At 37.6% G+C, this 16,704-nt stretch overlaps 2 protein-coding genes and 1 long non-coding RNA gene across 4 annotated transcripts; all 3 read right to left on the reverse strand.

The window, feature by feature from the left end:
• Window positions 1-1,199: 1,199 nt before the first annotated feature.
• On the reverse strand, window positions 1,200-2,270 carry LOC112184722. Its single transcript, XM_024322958.1, has one exon. It carries the CDS (start codon window positions 2,268-2,270, stop codon window positions 1,200-1,202), a length of 1,071 nt encoding a protein of 356 aa, XP_024178726.1.
• Window positions 2,271-4,208: 1,938 nt separating this feature from the next.
• LOC112188397 lies at window positions 4,209-9,851 on the reverse strand. Of its 2 annotated transcripts, none has more exons than XM_024327505.2 (9): window positions 9,691-9,851; window positions 9,206-9,368; window positions 8,417-8,585; window positions 8,122-8,177; window positions 6,674-7,492; window positions 6,237-6,374; window positions 5,119-5,409; window positions 4,967-5,023; window positions 4,209-4,552 (listed from the first exon to the last, which is right to left on the reverse strand). In XM_024327505.2, exons 2-9 carry the CDS (start codon window positions 9,332-9,334, stop codon window positions 4,394-4,396), a joined length of 1,818 nt encoding a protein of 605 aa, XP_024183273.1. In that variant the 5' UTR covers window positions 9,335-9,368; window positions 9,691-9,851; the 3' UTR covers window positions 4,209-4,393. The 2 variants fall into 2 exon arrangements, with proteins under 2 accessions (XP_024183273.1, XP_024183272.1); XM_024327504.2 differs by having other exon boundaries at window positions 8,417-8,588.
• A 4,318-nt stretch (window positions 9,852-14,169) lies between these two features.
• On the reverse strand, window positions 14,170-16,466 carry LOC112188522. The gene is made up of 3 exons (XR_002931464.2): window positions 16,311-16,466; window positions 16,121-16,236; window positions 14,170-14,531 (listed from the first exon to the last, which is right to left on the reverse strand). It is a non-coding gene; the product is annotated as an uncharacterized LOC112188522 (long non-coding RNA).
• Between the last annotated feature and the right edge of the window lie 238 nt (window positions 16,467-16,704).

Here is a 16,704-nt window from a genome sequence, read left to right on the forward strand (position 1 = left end):
AGAATGGATCAAAGGCATACCAAGATAAACACCAAGGTCCTCAGTAAGAGGGGAACCACAGATCTTACTAATGGCCTTAGAAGTGGCACTCTTTATGTTGGGAGAGCAATACACTAGAGACTTATCAAAGTTGACAGATTGGCCAGACAACCCACAAAAAATATCCATGCACTTCTTTAAGACCTTGGCCTGTTTAGTGCTAGCTTCCGCAAATAGAATCAGGTCATCAGCAAAAAATAGGTGAGACACACAAGGTCCAGATTGAGAGGATTGGATTGGTTTCCACTGCTGAATTTCAACATTAGATCTAATCAGGTGAGACAACTTTTCCATGCAAAGCACAAAAAGGTATGGAGATAGAGGGTCTCCCTGCCTTATACCTCTCCCACCATTGAAAGATTCAGAAAGCTCCCCATTGACAATGACTTGATAGTTAGCAGTAGAGACACAGCTCATAATGAGTTTAACAAGCAAATCAGGAACTTGAAGCTCATATAGAACCTGCTCAATGAAAGTCCAACTAAGCTTATCATAAGCTTTAGAAAGATCAATCTTCCAGGCCATAAACCCTTTAGCCCCTTTAGAGTTCTTACACTTATGAAGAATTTCCTGAGCAATCATAATGTTATCAGATATATGTCTACCAGGGACAAAGCTTACCTGATTAGGGCTAATCCATTTCCTAAGCATAGGTCGGATTCTTCCAACAATAATTTTTGAAATTATCTTGTAAACAGTACAGCATAGACTAATAGGTCTAAATAAATTCATGTACTGAGGAGCTTGAGTTTTAGGAACCAGGGTAATCAAAGTATGATTAAGGCCAGTAGGAATTTTACCAGTGACAAAAGCAGTCTTAACAACATTGATGACCTCAGACGAGCAGAGAGGCCAATGCATTGGGTAGAACAAGGCAGGGAAACCATCAACTCCAGGGGCTTTGAGCCTACCAATCTTAAACAAAGCATCATGCACATCATGATCAGAAATAGGCCTATTCATCCGTTGAAGATTATGAGTATCAATATCAGGGAACAGCCAGGGAATGTGAAATCTCAGGTCATGATCAACTTCAGCAGTAAATAACTTCTTGAAAAAATCAGCAGCAACTTGCTTCATAGAAGCAGGGTTATCAGTCCATACTCCATTAACATCAAATAGGCCATCAATCTTATTCCTTCTCCTCCTTATCATTGTAGTTAAATGAAAAATTTAGTATTTCTATCCCCCTCGCAAAGCCACTTATCTCTAGACTTTTGCCTCCAAAAGAGGGCTTCAGCGTCTCTAATTTGCTCATATTGAAGGATCAGCTCTTTCTCAAGGTTCACAAGAAAAGGAATATTTTGTCTCCCCAAGCTCCTTTGAATACCACAAATTCTAGCCAAAAGAATCCTCTTCTGCTTGAAAATATTACCAAAAACTTCTTTATTCCAGATGCTGAGAGAGTTGGCAAGAGTAGTAGTCTTAACCTGTAAGTCCCCAGGGCAGTTGTTCCAAGTTTCATTGATCATATCCACATAACTATCATGCTGCATCCACATAGCATGAAACCTAAAGGGAGAATTTCTTCTAGTAGCCCTGCTACAATGGTTGAGCTTGACAATGATAGGGCAGTGATCAGATTTCATCCTAGCCAAATGCAAAATACAAGCATCAGGAAAGAGAAGCCTCCAATCACAGGAACAAAAGCCTCTATCAAGCCTTTCTTTAACAAAATTATTCTTCCAGGTATAATCAGCACCCTGGTAGCCCATATCAATTAGGCCATTTCTATTCACCCAATCTTGCATACCACCAAATCTGTAGTGCTGAGATCCACCAATCTTGTCAGAGTAGGACAAAAGCTCATTAAAGTCTCCTACAATCATACTAGGAAGCTTAACACGATTAGCCAGGTTGTCTAAGTAACTCCATAAAATACCTCTAGAAGTATTGCAAGGGCTAGCATATATACCAGTTAACATCCAACTCTGGAAGCCATTCCAACCAACTCTCACAGAAATGGATTGAAAAGTAGTATCAATGATGTCAATAGTATACTTGTTTCTATTCCAAAGTAGCCAAAGGCCACCAGAGAAACCATTAGCTTCCATCACTTTATAGTCAGTAAAACCAAGGGAAAGTAAATATTTCCTTGCCCCATCAAACTGTATACGAGGCTCACACACAAATAAAAGATCAACATTATGCATTTTCACTAAGTCCTGAATTGAGGACCTGAATTTTCCACTCCCAGCTCCACGAGCATTCCAAAAAAGGATGTTATCCATTAAAAAAGGTAGAGGGGAGGAGGGAGAACCCCAGATTAAGCATCAACCATACCTTCCCCAACTTGGGAAGGCAGGTTGTCATCACTAGTCAATTTGCTATTATCAGCAAAAGTCTTCTCAACAAAACAATCAGATGCCTGAGTCAAAGATGGAGCAGCCCTATCATCCAACATCCTCTCCTCAGGAGGACAATGGCCAAAGATTGCAGAAATACCATCACCAAACACATTCCCATCATTCTCAAATGATAATTTTTTGAAGACAGTAGGTTGGTGTTTAGCAATAGAAGGGATGGTACCTTTGGACTTCCTTTGGTATTGCATAGCTGACTTGGAGCCACTACTGCTCTCCACATTAGAAACATCTTTTAGTGGTACTCGAGGATCAGACTTCAAATTTCTAGATGCAGAAGTACCAATACCAGCAATTTTAGGAGCCGGAGATAAATCAGATTTGGCAAGATTGGCCTTATTTAGGTTCTTCTTCTTCGCTTGGAAGCTAGTCCATAGTTTCACAATTGGCGCAGTTGAGGTCTTGGTAGAATTGTCAGAAATCGTCTCAGGCTCAGCCTCAGTACCAGCAACCTCATCTTGCAAAACTGAGAACCTAGAACCCTTATTAGCACTTTTCTTGGAACCATTGGCCTCATTGTTTTTCTTCTTATTCCTATAGCTCATCAGCATCCAAGGACCCATATCTTCCTTGAGCACAATTGCCTGGTCAACAGGGCCACCAAAATCATGCTCCACACCATCCTTTCCAGTAAAGTCCATAGTTTGATCATCAGTGGTGTTGACTGTGTGTGAAGGTTGAGAATGAGCATTAGCATCCATCACAACAGAGGGGCACTTATCCTTTGCATGTCCATAACAACCACATTCAAAGCAAATCAGAGATATCCCCTCATATATAACATTATATGCCACAGATTCCACTTCCACAAAAGGCCTAAGAGGCTTATTAAGATCAATTTCAACACAGACTCTGGCAAATTTCCCTCTAGCTTGGCCTATAGTGACCTGATCAATCTTAACAACATCACCAAGTACTCTACCGATTTTGTCCACAGTGTAATCCTTAAAATATTTCACAGGCAGACCACATATTCGAACCCATAAAGCCATTTTTCCAATTACCTCAGTCATAGGGTCAAAATCAGGTCTCCATTTCCTAACAATTAAGGTCTGCCCAGCCAGGATCCAAGGTCCCCCACAGAGAACATAATTCATATCTTCCTCCAAATTGAACTTGACAATGAAGAAGTCATTAGGCAAGTCAATCAACTGCCAGCCCCCTTTGACTTGCCACTTCCTTCGTAGTCCCTTAAGCATGAAATCAAAAGTGTTAACAGAGTTTGGCTTACCCATGAGCTTTACCACCACAGCACAGCGCCAATCATAATCAAGTTTGTTGTGGATCTTCTCTGAGAAGGAGACATTCTGGCCATGCTTGCCTTGAGTGTAGATACAATCCTCATCGGTGAGCTCAAAATCCTCCATCATCGTCCTACTGTAGCGGTCAACTGGGTTTTTGAGCTTGCTAGCATAGCTCGCATCCGAGTGGGAAGGTGGAGTAGCCTTAATAGTAGAATCAAGGTCCTCCATACGAAGAGCTTCAAGATCTGAAGAGATATCTCCACCCTTCTTAGTGCGTTTTCGTTGTAGCATTTGAGAGTCACTTGCTCCGCCGCTTCCCGGTGGAAGGGCGGAGAATACAAAGGCCGGCGACGCCACCAGTAAGGGTAGGTAGACAATCGGAGCCGGGAAGGATGAAGGTCAACAGCGGTCAATTGGTGTGAGGTTTTAGGTAACGGCTTGGTTTTGGGAGGGGCGCGTAAGGCGCGTTCAGCAAAACCAAAACTTCCGTGTCGTTTTCCTCCGTTTTTTTTTTTAAAGCTTATACCATATTTCTTTTTTTAATAAAGCTTATACCATATATAAAGAAAAGAAACATCTCATAATCAGAGAAAATGTATAGAACTTGTTGAAGCCTACAGCCTGCAATCCATAACCAGCATCAAGCCTGTTTAGTGTTAACAAGCAAATATGGCAATGGAACAGATTAAAGTAGGTTACATCTCAGTACCTCATGTTTGACACGCATAACTAAATTTATATACAGTGTTACAAGTAGCCTGATCTTGTTTGATGCACACTTCGAGTAACATTGGCGGTCAGCTTGCTCGCCCCTAGATTTGGAGGTACCTGTGCGTGCATCTCAGCAAGCTCTCTCACTTTTAACAAAATTGATGCTGGGATAGGCACAGCGACATGTTTCCGCGACTGCATAATTTCCCACCAAAGAAGCAAAGTTAATCCATAATTAATAGACATCAAAAGAAGAAAGCAATGATATAATGGACAATAGACACAAATTATCAACAGGTTTCACACATTATAAAGCAGCAATCCTTCCCTTGGTAGCAGAAGTTGTAATAAGCAAAACAAAATTCTTATATATGAGTAGAAATAGGAATAGCCGAATAGTATTGTCATTTTAGTAGAAAATAATGGATATACTCAACGATGAAGAATGTAAATTATAGAACAGTGTGTGTTGAGAGAAGACATTTGAATGCAAAACTAGGGCTAACCAAAGAGTTCACAGAAACATGCATTAAAAGGAGATACCAAGTTAAACGCTTCTGACCTAACCAACCAATGGGGAGAAGGAAGGAATACGTTAGTTATACTCACCCCATCATCAGGAGGTGTTTGTGCAAAACTAGCTTTCAGCAGGTTCCTCCACTTGTCCTGCAAGATAAGATGAAACCATTTTAAAATAGGCTAAAGTATTTTTATTTTTATTTTATCATTTTAACCATTTTTGACATAACTCCAATACATACCTTGAGATCAACAGAAGTACGATATGAAAACGTTGCAAATGAAAGCCTTTTGATCTCAGACCATCTGCCAGTGCCACACTTAGAGACACCCTCGACTAATTTCATAACTTCAACAAGAGTCCAAGCTCGATGATGTTTCCTTCTCATCCCACCTTTTACTGTGGGAACTGCAGCTATACTATCATCTGAATTCTCCTCAGATGAATCTGTCTGTTTTAGGCCTAAGTTTTTCCCATGCTCGAATGTGCTCATTACAGAGCGCCGCTTGTCTTTCTCTGGTTCAGCAGCAAACTACACAGGATACAAGTTTGTAATTAAAGCAGTGTCCAAATATGCAATCAATTTACAGGTATGAGATACATCACTCACTATAAATTGCAACCCAAGATTAATACAAAGCAGTGATATCAGAAAACTCCAATATAAGATCACCCCATGCAACAGCAAGAGGTGAAGCGTGCAGAACTTGAAGAACATGCGTATGAGAAACATATCCAGCATTCCCAAACTATTTTGGCTTGCAAGCCTAAAAAGATGTCCATAAGTGTCGAACCAAGTCCTTTTTACCTGCTCCTTAATCATTCTCTCCAACCATATGATAAGAAACATGACCAGACTGTATTTCTTTTCCATATATCATAATTCTAGGAAACTATTGCATTTTGTCATATACTCAATGCTTCCGTAGTATTGGTGGCCAGGGCAGTCATTTAGTAGCCATAGGAGGTCCCAACTTCTAATCCCTCCCACTATTTTCTTAACAGTTCCAAACAAAAAATAAATAATAAATAAAAAAGGATCCCTTACTCCCGGAAGACACCTCTTAAGCCATTATCCATTACATACACTCAAACAGAAGATACATGCCCTATCTTGCCTTCATAAACACAAGAGAAGGTGAACTGCAGGCTAGCCTATTTATCTACGGAATAGAGATGAACCCACTTATTTACCAGAAGCTTTAGTCCTTCAGAAGAAAGAGAATACCAATTTAATACCGAAGGAGAGAATTTAGAGACAATGGGACTATCACCTACAGCATAGGCAATAGTAGCTTTATGCCAAACAAATTATACAAGTAATAATCTTTGAATTCAGTTAAACAACGAAGATCTTACCAGTGGCTTAATCTGTTCAGAAGCAGATCTGGCTTTCAAAACTTTGTCTGCACACTCACTCTCTGGAAGAGAAGTACACACAGCAAGGGTCTCTTTTACCAGTTTAGCTGTCACACCCATTCCACTTGGATTGAAATTCTACCATTTGAAATAAGATCACTTCAGTTATGGTCTATATGGATCATTTCCTAGTACCCCGTTTTACTATTTATTAAGTATTCATTTTATAGATATCAAAGGAAACTCAGAAACTTTGATAAAAAGAATAGCTTGACAAAAAAAAAGTATCATCAGGCAACTGGTTTTTTATCTTGTCAGCTGACAAACAGAAGAAAAAATAGAGAGATAACTTCTTAAGAAACAACCAAGCCAAACTTAAATAATCAATATAAAAAGCAAAAATCACAATGCCTAGGTATGATATTGATTTTACCTACCATAAGAGCCATAATATTTTTCCTTGGACGGCTTCTTCGAACCCGAGAAACATAAGGAACCTGAACCCCAGATCCACCAAGAGAATCCAACCTAGTGACAATAGTTCTCTCATTTGTAGAGACATTTCTAAGAGGCCTTGCAGAACATGTTGGAGACGTTTCTTCATGTCCAGCAGTTTTAGCGGAACTAATCACTTTTGGGCTATGATCTCTTGATTCCACTTCAGAAAGTTCTTCAATGTATCGCTTAGTGGGCTTCCGAACTCTCTTGGCAGCTCTCTGATCCATGGTATGATCCTCACAGCCATATTCTTCTTCACTAAGGCTTCCCGATCTCTTGGCTGAAACAACTTGATGATTTTCTAATTGGCTATTGTGGCTTTTTGGTGAATCTTCATACCCAAGATTCTTTGCTCCAACATCAGAACCCTCAGTGTGCATATCATGAGCATTCTGCAAGCTATTGTCTTTGCCATTCTTCACCAATTTCTTATTTATAATAGTGAAAGTTGTGGTTGAAACATCACAAGAATTAGTCAATCCCATCGCGATCCTCCTTTTAAGCCAGAGCTTGTCCTTAACAGTAGTTTCTCGCCCAAAGGTTGCTCTAAATAATTCATGAAGTTCTCTAATTGATAGGTTGTCCAGGCATATCTCCCTGTTTGATGCATAAAAATCACGCTTTGAACTAGTGCAGACAGCAGAAGCTGATGATACGCTTTCTATTGGTCCATCTGGATGTTTTGAGCACTCCCCTTTTGTCTCAGATTCATTAATGTGGCTGACATCTAAGCTCAGTGATGACGAAGGAGCAATTTCCTGCAAAGGAATTCAGATTGCAGATTCTCATCAATAGCAGGCAATTTACTATGCTGGTCAAAATACTGGATATCTAAATTCATAAAATCAGAAGAATGATCAGGAGATCCACATGCTAAGCAGAGCCTCTCTTCCTGTCGCCCTTTGTAACATCTCCTCGATGTACTACAAGATATTTTAGAGGTCAAGAAGGATCCTAAACTATGCATATACTAGTGGTCATGCATGGAAAAAGAAAATCAAAACTGATTATCTATAAGTTACAGGAGCAAATAAACCAGTTGGGAAAGAGATGCAACAATTATAAAAATGTCATACAGATAAGCAAGTGCAAGAATTGTGCATAAAAATTTGTCTAAGAGCTTATAAGGCTTTAAGCTTCTCTATCCATTACCAATTGGTTTTGAGTCAGATGACTAGACTTCTTCATAAACCATGTGAAATAAATAAACTGTCCTCAAAATATAGCATCGAACGTGTCCAAGCACTTGAGTAGATTTATTAGATAGAACCAAAAATCATATACTCAAAAGAAACACACTATCTTCTGCAACCGTTACAAATCTACCAGCATAAACAAGAATACTCATCCATCTATATCTAAAGAAAGCAAATTGCCAACGTAATACCTCAAGATGTGCACTTAGTTTTGCATCAGCTTCTTTACCCTCTGAAGGTGACAGACCTGGCCAAGAACAGTTGATCAGACAAAGCCATTACAGAAACAACGCCATGATATATAAAACAGAAAAGGTTTGATTTTAACAAAGTTTCTAATATAAGTCAGTTGGTACATCTCCGAAGTCACTAGAGTGAGGAGAAAAATAGGCATAGAAAACAGAACATGAATATAAATGGTATACCAAAGACTATCTATAACAATACAGTGGAAACTGGAATAATTAGTGACAGCAGAAAGTATACCTTCTGAGCTTTCTTTCTGAGGCTTCCCAGATGAAGATTCATTAGAAATGCACTCGACAGTTCCCGTGCTCATAACAACAGGCAATTCGATCTGCTCATCAACAAGAAAATCCTCAACCTCCATTACTTCATCATCTGTTGCTGGCACTAATCTCCCATCACCTTCAACCTGCTATCGGATAAAAGGCCCCATATTATAAAGATGACAAAATAAATGGCAACGAAAACATCAAAAATGAACAAACAGCATCCATACTAGTAAGTGCAAGGTCATTTTAAGCTTCCTCCTTTTATCAAAGAGGGTTTCACCCCGCCAAACTAAGCTAGCCTCATATTTAATCCAAGTAATATCATCATGTTTACAGATCAAGACAGGACAGCTTTCTCAACTTCCAAGGAACATAAATTTAACTCCAAAAAATAAAGCTTCACAATGAAGAAAATTATATTTGTAATGATCCGCATTCAATGTGTTTCTTTTATGATTTTCTCAAGTCTGACTCAATCAATCCCGCTAGTTAATTCACAGCCGCTCTTAACAGCACTATCTAATTTTCAATAAGGAGTGGTAGCTTGACTCGCTTCCAATTGTGATGACACACAATATAGCTGTTAAAAACTTGACAGAAGTCCTTCTACCCACTCTATATCAGTATAAACGAACACCCATTAGTTATCAATATCATGTCTTTTCCACATAAAACTAGAATTCACTTTACTAGAAGAAATTCCCCTTTCAATTTTATCCACTTAGAACTATTGCCACCAGCATATTAGTTAAAAACTTACCCGAACGAGCTTGTAGACAACAGGATCGGTGATCTGCTTCGGAGAAGACAAAGACGAGCTACTTTTCTCAACTCCAATCTCCTCACACTTCCCTTCATCATTCCCCTCAACCACAAACACTGCTTCCATGGAAAATCCACCACATGCAACTCAAATACACAAACTGAAACCCCAAAAGAAATAAAACAAAACAAAACAAAAACAAACCAAGTAAATAACAAAGTAAACTTCTATACTTCTCAAACAAAACCCAATAAAATGCACCTGAAACCCACGCACTAAACCTTCAAAACTAATATACACCCCACACAGTCCACAATTCAAAAATTTCCAAGCACTGAAAGCAAACCCAAAAGCGAAATTACATAAAACTACATTTATCTAAAGGCTAAATTAGAAAGTAAACCGAACAAATTATCATGCATAAGTACCCAAAGACTACAAATTCGCAATTGAAGCGAGATTATGGAGGAAGGGGGACTCACCATAGGACTGAGTGAGTAGCGACCGAGTTGATTCAAAGGAAAGCGAGGGAGAGAGGAGTGAGTTGGGGGAGACGAGTCGTTTGGTAAAATTGTGGGAGAAGGTTTTAATGGGAAAGGGGAAACCAAAACCAATCGGATTGGTGTTGTAATTTTTGGCTCGCTTTTTTAGTACGCTGTGTTTAGTTTAGTGTGGACTAACATACGGTTCCGGACTCCAAACTCTCTCCTTCAAATCCAGTGCAGAAATTGGACTTGGCGTCCGAGAGCCTATTTTGTGCTTTGATAATTTTCTTTTCCATTTTCTTTTCTTTACGCTAGTCTTAGTCTAGCCCACACAAGTGGTGACAAAAACAAAAAACAAAAATTCGACATACGGTTAATGAGATGTGACATGTTGGTTATTTGGATAACTGATATCGTGGAGGTTACAAGTTCAAATCTCATTGACATCATGGGATGAGTGAAGTGAGGATAAAAAATGTGTGTGTGTCTCTTTGTGTGAGTGTGAATTTGTTGTAATTTGGCTTATGGTGAAATTAGACGTTCTCATACTTCCATATAAAATAAGTGCATATATATTTTACATGTCATGACTACGGTGACCGATTCGATCAGATTCGAAAAAATGGTGAAATTAGCTAAATTTTTTACCACACTTAAAATTTATTATAATAATCTCATCCAACGGTCGGTTTTTCCATTTTATTTGAATTGATAGAGGTTAGTTACCCTTTGGAGTGTATGATATATAAATATAGGTTTATAAGAGTAACTAAGTTTGACCTAGTTGCTCGAATTCGAAACGAGAACTAAATTGGCTGAAATTTTTACAACCACCATAAAACATTACAATCTTTCCATTTAGCTGTTGGTTTCTCCAAATTCATTTTTCACTTCATGTTTGTTTTAGGATGAACCTCAACAATTTAAATGCAATGTATAAGTTATACAACTTTAGGAGGCAAATTGATATAGGTCAATATCTTTGTAATTAAAATTGAAGTTTTTATTTTATGATCATTATAACGTCCCGAACCTGAATTCACCGGTTTACTAGTCATTTGGACGGTAAACGATCTTTATTTTCACTTTTACTGTCGTTTCAGTTCTTGTAGTGGCCCTAAAAGTTGACTTTTTGGTTGGGTCAAAATTTGAGAAAATGTTATTCATGAAAGTTGTATAGGACGTTAAACCGAGCGCGTGCATATGTGGTAAGTAAATATTGGAGTTCGTATACGAAAGTTACTGTTCATAGTAAGTTTCTATAAAAGGTGGAAAGTATTGTGGTAAGTTTCCATTTTCGGAAACTTACTGAGTTTTCTCTCTCCTCTCCCCCTATCCTTTCCTCCTCTTCGACCCGATTTTTCCTCCAACGATTTATTCTAGGATGAGTGAAGTGAGGATAAAAATTAGGCCTCATCAAAAAGCCCGCGGATCAAGTGGGTCGATTGAGGCCCGCCGGCCTGTCAAAAAGCCAGCCAGTGGGTAGTGGGTCAGCCAGTCGAAAGCCCGCAAACAAAAAAGATTATATAAATAACACAGAAACTGTTGTGCAATATTATATAAATAACACAGAAATTGTTGTGCAAAATACCTAACTTCGCTGAATTACTGGGAACTGCTCAAACGGAATTAGGAGCTGTACCATATATGCACGGAAAGCCCCATGTGTCTAGTTTTTGAGGAATTTTATGGTTTGCAATTCTGACTTTTCTAGAAGGAGTTATGGCAATTTAAGTGAAGGAAGTTCAGATTGAATGAGAATCTGCAACACATAAACTGTTGTGCAGAACACCTAACTTCGCTGAATCACTGAAAACAGCTTGGATGGAATTAAGAGTTGTACCATATATGCACGGAAAGCCCCATGTTTCTAGTTTCTGAGAAATTTAACGGTTTGCGATTCCGACTTTTCTAGAAGGAGTTATGGCAATTTAGGTGAAGGTAGTTCTACTTCGATGGGAATCTGCAACATCTTTTACAAGTTCATGTCTAGAACCAAACTTCGCTGAATTACTGGGAGCTTCTCGGATAGAATTAGGAGTTGTACCCTATATTCACGGAAAGCCCCATGTGTCTAGTTTCTGAAAAATTTTATGGTTTGCTATTCCGACTTTTCTAGAAGGAGTTATGGCAATTTAAGTGCAGGCAGTTCAGTTTTGACAGGAATCTAGAAGGCCTAGCACATATATTTGGAAATATTCAGTGTGCCACATCATCATTATATGTGTGTGTGTGTGTGTGTGTGTCTCTTTGTGTGAGTATGAATTTGTTGTAATTTGGCTTATGGTGAAATTGGACGCTCTCATACTTCTATATATAATATGTGCATATATATTTTACATGTCATGACTACGGTTGACCGATTCGATCGGATTGGAAAATATGGTGAAATTAGCTAAATTTTTTACCACACTTATCATTTATTATAATAATCTCATCCAATGGTCGGTTTTTCCATTTTATTTGAATTGATAGAGGTTACCCTTTGGAGTATATGATATATAAATATAGGTTTATAAGAGTAACCTAGTTTATCGAATTCGAAACGAGAACTAAATTGGCTGGAATTTTTACAACCACCATAAAACATTACAATCTCTCCATCGAGCGGTTGGTTTCTCCAAATTCATTTTTCACTTCATGTTTGTTTTAGAATGAACCTCAACAATTTAAATGCAATATTGTATAAGTTATACAACTTTAGGAGGCAAATTGGTATAGGCTAATGTCTTTGTAATTAAAATTAAAGTTTTTATTTTATGTTCACGCACATCCATCTATGAAATATTAACATACGTGATGTGAAAAAATAAGTACGTTTCGCGGTCGTTGTGTCATCGGTCAATTAAGAAAACACACAAGTGACGACGGTTGACCAATTCGATCGGATTCGAAAATATGGTGAAATTGGCTAAATTTTTTATCACAGTCATAATTTATTGTAATAATCATATCCAACGGTTGGTTTTTCCATTTTCTTTGAATTGATAAAGGTTGCTCTTTAGAGTGTATGATATATAAACATTAGTTTATAAGAGTAACTAAGTTTGACCTAGTTGATCGAATTCGAAACGAGAACCAAATTTGCTAAAATTTTACAACCACCATAAAACACTACAATCTCTCCATCGAGCGGTTGGTTTCTCCAAATTCATTTTCCACTTCATGTTTGCTTTAGAATGAACCTCAACAATTTAAATGCATTATATAAGTTATATAATTTTAGGAGCCAAATTGGTATAGACCAATGTATGTGTAATTAAAATTGAAATTTTTATCTTATGTCCACGCACATCTATCGATGAAATATTTACAAAAGTGATGTAAAAAAATAAGCATGTTTCACGGTCGTTATGCCATCGGTCAACCAAGAAAACATACAAATTACTACGGTTGACCAATCCGATCGGGTTCAAAACTATGGTGAAATTGACTAAATTTTTAACCACAAGCATAATTTATTGTAATAATCACATCCAACGGTCGGTTTTCCCACTTTCTTTGAATTGATAGAAGTTGCTCTTTGGAATGTATGATATATAAATATAGATTTATAAAAAAAATTAGTGTCTTTAAATATTTATTATAAATAAAGCCCACAAGGCCCGTCCCGAAAAAGCCCGCAAAGCCCGCTTTATATGGACGAGCTTTGATCTTTCGATTTACAATAAAGCCCGGCCTGACCCGGCCCGTTGACGAGGCCTAATAAAAATTGTCATTTCTATTAAAAAAAAAAAAGACATACAATCACGGGTAGTTTTTGGAGAGCCCTATCTAGTTGTTCATCATTAATCTAAAATGCATTACCAAACAGGAATGACAACTCGTCTAATCCCCGACTACAGGGTTGGAATCCTCTCGCCATCCTCTTTTGTAGAAACCAAATGATCTTCGGGGACATTGCCGAGAAATGTTGTACCAACTAAATCAATGTTCCAACAGTAGCAAACATCTTATCTAAGTAAGTATGATGGGGTATACCATTTACATGTAGACAACCTTTGAAATATAGAAGCGGAATTGCACCACAAGTTAGGGCTGGTTTGAGATTGCTGTGACTTAAAAAAAAAAATATTGCTGCTATTTTGTGAGAATAATCAGCTGTGAATTAAAATAATTTCATGTTTGATAAATAATATTTTTAAAAGTGCTGTCAGTACATAAAATAACTACATAACCTATTTTGATCCACTCTACAAGCAACCTCTGGACTGCTTTTAAAATCTGCTGTCAGTGACTTATAACTTTCAATTAAACTTGCTTTTTATTTATTTACCAAACACAATAAAATCTAAAATTTTAAACAAAACCTGATTTTTTTTTAAAGCGAAACAATTTCAAACGAAGTATTCTACTTGGTCAAGTGACGCATGCTTCTTAAGTTTATAGGTTTGGTCCTAAATTTTATGTCGGATCAATTGTTAGAAAGTATACCCAATTACCAAGTATACAGAGATGGTACCCTCTCCAAATGTATGAATGACTACACAAAAGGTGCAAGGTAATTTAAGTAATTAGAGACTCATTTACAAAAATAAAAATCAAATAATGCTTCAATGACAAGAAAAAATCCAGTATCCTAACAGTACATATTGCTGTCTCTGACACAACAACACTGAAAACTAAAGATTGCGATTTGAGAATAAAGAAATCTGGGTGGCGACCACAACCGGCACTTAAGGCACTTCTATTGGTATTTCCATTGCCAAGACTGAGGGCCTGATGTACCCTTCCTCCTACGGTTGGTGAATGGTGAACATATCAGGAAAAGGTGTCGTACGGCCTTACTTACCCTTTGGATCCCAATCAAGTATGATCTTCACCTTAATCTCAAGAACCTGAAAAACAGTTTATCAAGGCATAAGAAACATATACAAAGATCATGGGTATGGGGAAATGTTACTGAATGCTAATAACAATGATACATAGACAAGTATAAAAGACAACAAATGCATTTCATTTTACAGTGACCGGTTAATGAGTGTTATCAAACTAATGGAAAAGTGAGCAGACTTGGTTGGAGATACAAGACAGGAATATTAAGAAAATGTAGGAGTCCCCGAACTTTAAGAACTATTAATCAGTTAATAAAAAACTAAAAAACTCCAGCATACAATGTCAGCATTCTTGAGAATCCTCTTAACCCATGATCATGGGTATGGGGAAATGTTACTGAATGCTAATAAAAATGATATAGACAACTGCATTAGACAACCACTGCATTTCATTTCACATTGACAGGTTAATGGGTGTTACCAAATTAATGGAATTCTTTCAGAAAGCGAGAGCAACCTTGGTTGGAGAGATAAGATAGGAATATTATGAAAATGTAGGAGTTCCCGAACTTTAAGAACTATTTATTAGTTCAAAAAAAACTAAAAACTCCAACAATTAATGTCAGCATTCTTGAGAATCCTCTTAGCCCATGATTATGGGTATGGGGAAATGTTACTGAATGCTAATAATGATACAAGCAAGCGTATTTGAAAACCAATGCAGTTCATTTTACATTGATGTGGGTGTTACCAGACTAATGGGAATACTTTTAGAAAGTGAGGCAAACTTTGCTGGAGGGATAATAATGATACAAGCAAGTGTATTTGAAAACCAATGCAGTTCATTTTACATTGATGTGGGTGTTACCAGACTAATGGGAATACTTTTAGAAAGTGATGCAAACTTTGCTGGAGGGATAAGACAGGAATGCTATGAAAATGTAGGAGTTCCCGAACTTTAAGAACTATTAATCAGTTAAAAAAAAACTATAAAACTCCAACATACAATGTCAGCATTCTTGAGAATCCCTTGGCCCATTATTATAGGTACAGGAAAAAATAACTGAATGCTAAGAAATATGTTGTAGAGGGAAAGAGTATTAAACAACTAATGCATACTTCCACAGTAATAAATGATGCATAATATCTCAAAATGAATAGACATAGAGATGTAAAAACATCAACTGGTGAAGAGTGCACGAGCTCCTTAGAAAGTGAGGGGCAACGTTGTGGATAAGACATTATAAAATGTAGGAGTTCCCGAACTTTAAGAACTATTAATCAGTTCAAAAAAAACTAAAAAACTCCAAACATACAATGTCAGCATTCTTGAGGATCCTCTTGGCCCATTATTGTAGGTAAGGGGAAGTGTAACTGAATGCTAAATCTAACTGTATATTTATTAGAGAGCTTATAGTCCATGTAAGGAAGCATTTCTTTGTTTCTTTTTATAGTTCATTTAATCATAAGGTCATTATACAGTTCTTACCAAACGATCAAGAACACAAGATTATATTAATTATTTCACAAAATCTAAACAGGCAGATAAACATGAAATAAGTTTCTTCCCTTTTTCAAGCAGAGGCATAAGGATTAAATCCAATACCTTTTAAACTGAAAAGCTCAACATTTAACAAAGGGTCAAACTTTACCGAGTCCGAGTGGCCCTAACGATGATCCAGGTCGGCACCGGCATAACCTCAACCGAGCAGCCATCCGATGCTAGCCTCTCTCGTCAGCAACTAGAGAAGACTCCATCAGCAACAAACTGTATCACAAAATGAATCAGATCCCAAAAATTTTTGTTCAAAAATGAAAAGCAAAAGAATCAAAGAAATTAACCTTAGTGCGTGTTTCATCGGTGGTAGGACATTTCGCTTTTTGCTCATCTCAGCCGCCATAGTTGTTCTTGTTTTGGCCTGCGCCGCTGAGACTGGAGAAAAGAGTTGGGTTTGTTGCTGTTTTTGGGTGACCTAGAGAGTGATATATATAGGACAGCAGTGAGTGGCTAATGACTATCAAGACCTTATTAGAATCTTAATACTAAAATGGCCAGCCCTAGCCCTATAGTATTAGGTCTCGCTTGGGAGTTGGGACTGGTAGCTAGAGTTTGGTTTTGTGAGATTGTATGTTGAAACTATAAAAATTACTGAGTTGGATTTTTGTGTGGATTGCGAGTTTTAACCGGCATGTACCTCCAAGATCGACATTTGTTTTTTTTTTTTTCTCTTTGGTG

The sequence above is a fragment of the Rosa chinensis genome, chromosome 2 (assembly GCF_002994745.2).
Source record: "Rosa chinensis cultivar Old Blush chromosome 2, RchiOBHm-V2, whole genome shotgun sequence".
NCBI lineage: Eukaryota > Viridiplantae > Streptophyta > Magnoliopsida > Rosales > Rosaceae > Rosa > Rosa chinensis.

Coding starts and splice junctions, on each gene's coding strand:
- LOC112188397 (XM_024327504.2), bottom strand. CDS start 9,334: ATGGAAGCAGTGTTTGTGGTTGAGGGGAATGATGAAGGGAAGTGTGAG. Junction 6,375..6,673: donor AAAATATTATGGCTCTTATG/GTAGGTAAAATC, acceptor TTCAAATGGTAG/AATTTCAATCCAAGTGGAAT. Junction 5,410..6,236: donor CTGAACAGATTAAGCCACTG/GTAAGATCTTCG, acceptor TATCCTGTGTAG/TTTGCTGCTGAACCAGAGAA.
- LOC112184722 (XM_024322958.1), bottom strand. CDS start 2,270: ATGGATAACATCCTTTTTTGGAATGCTCGTGGAGCTGGGAGTGGAAAA.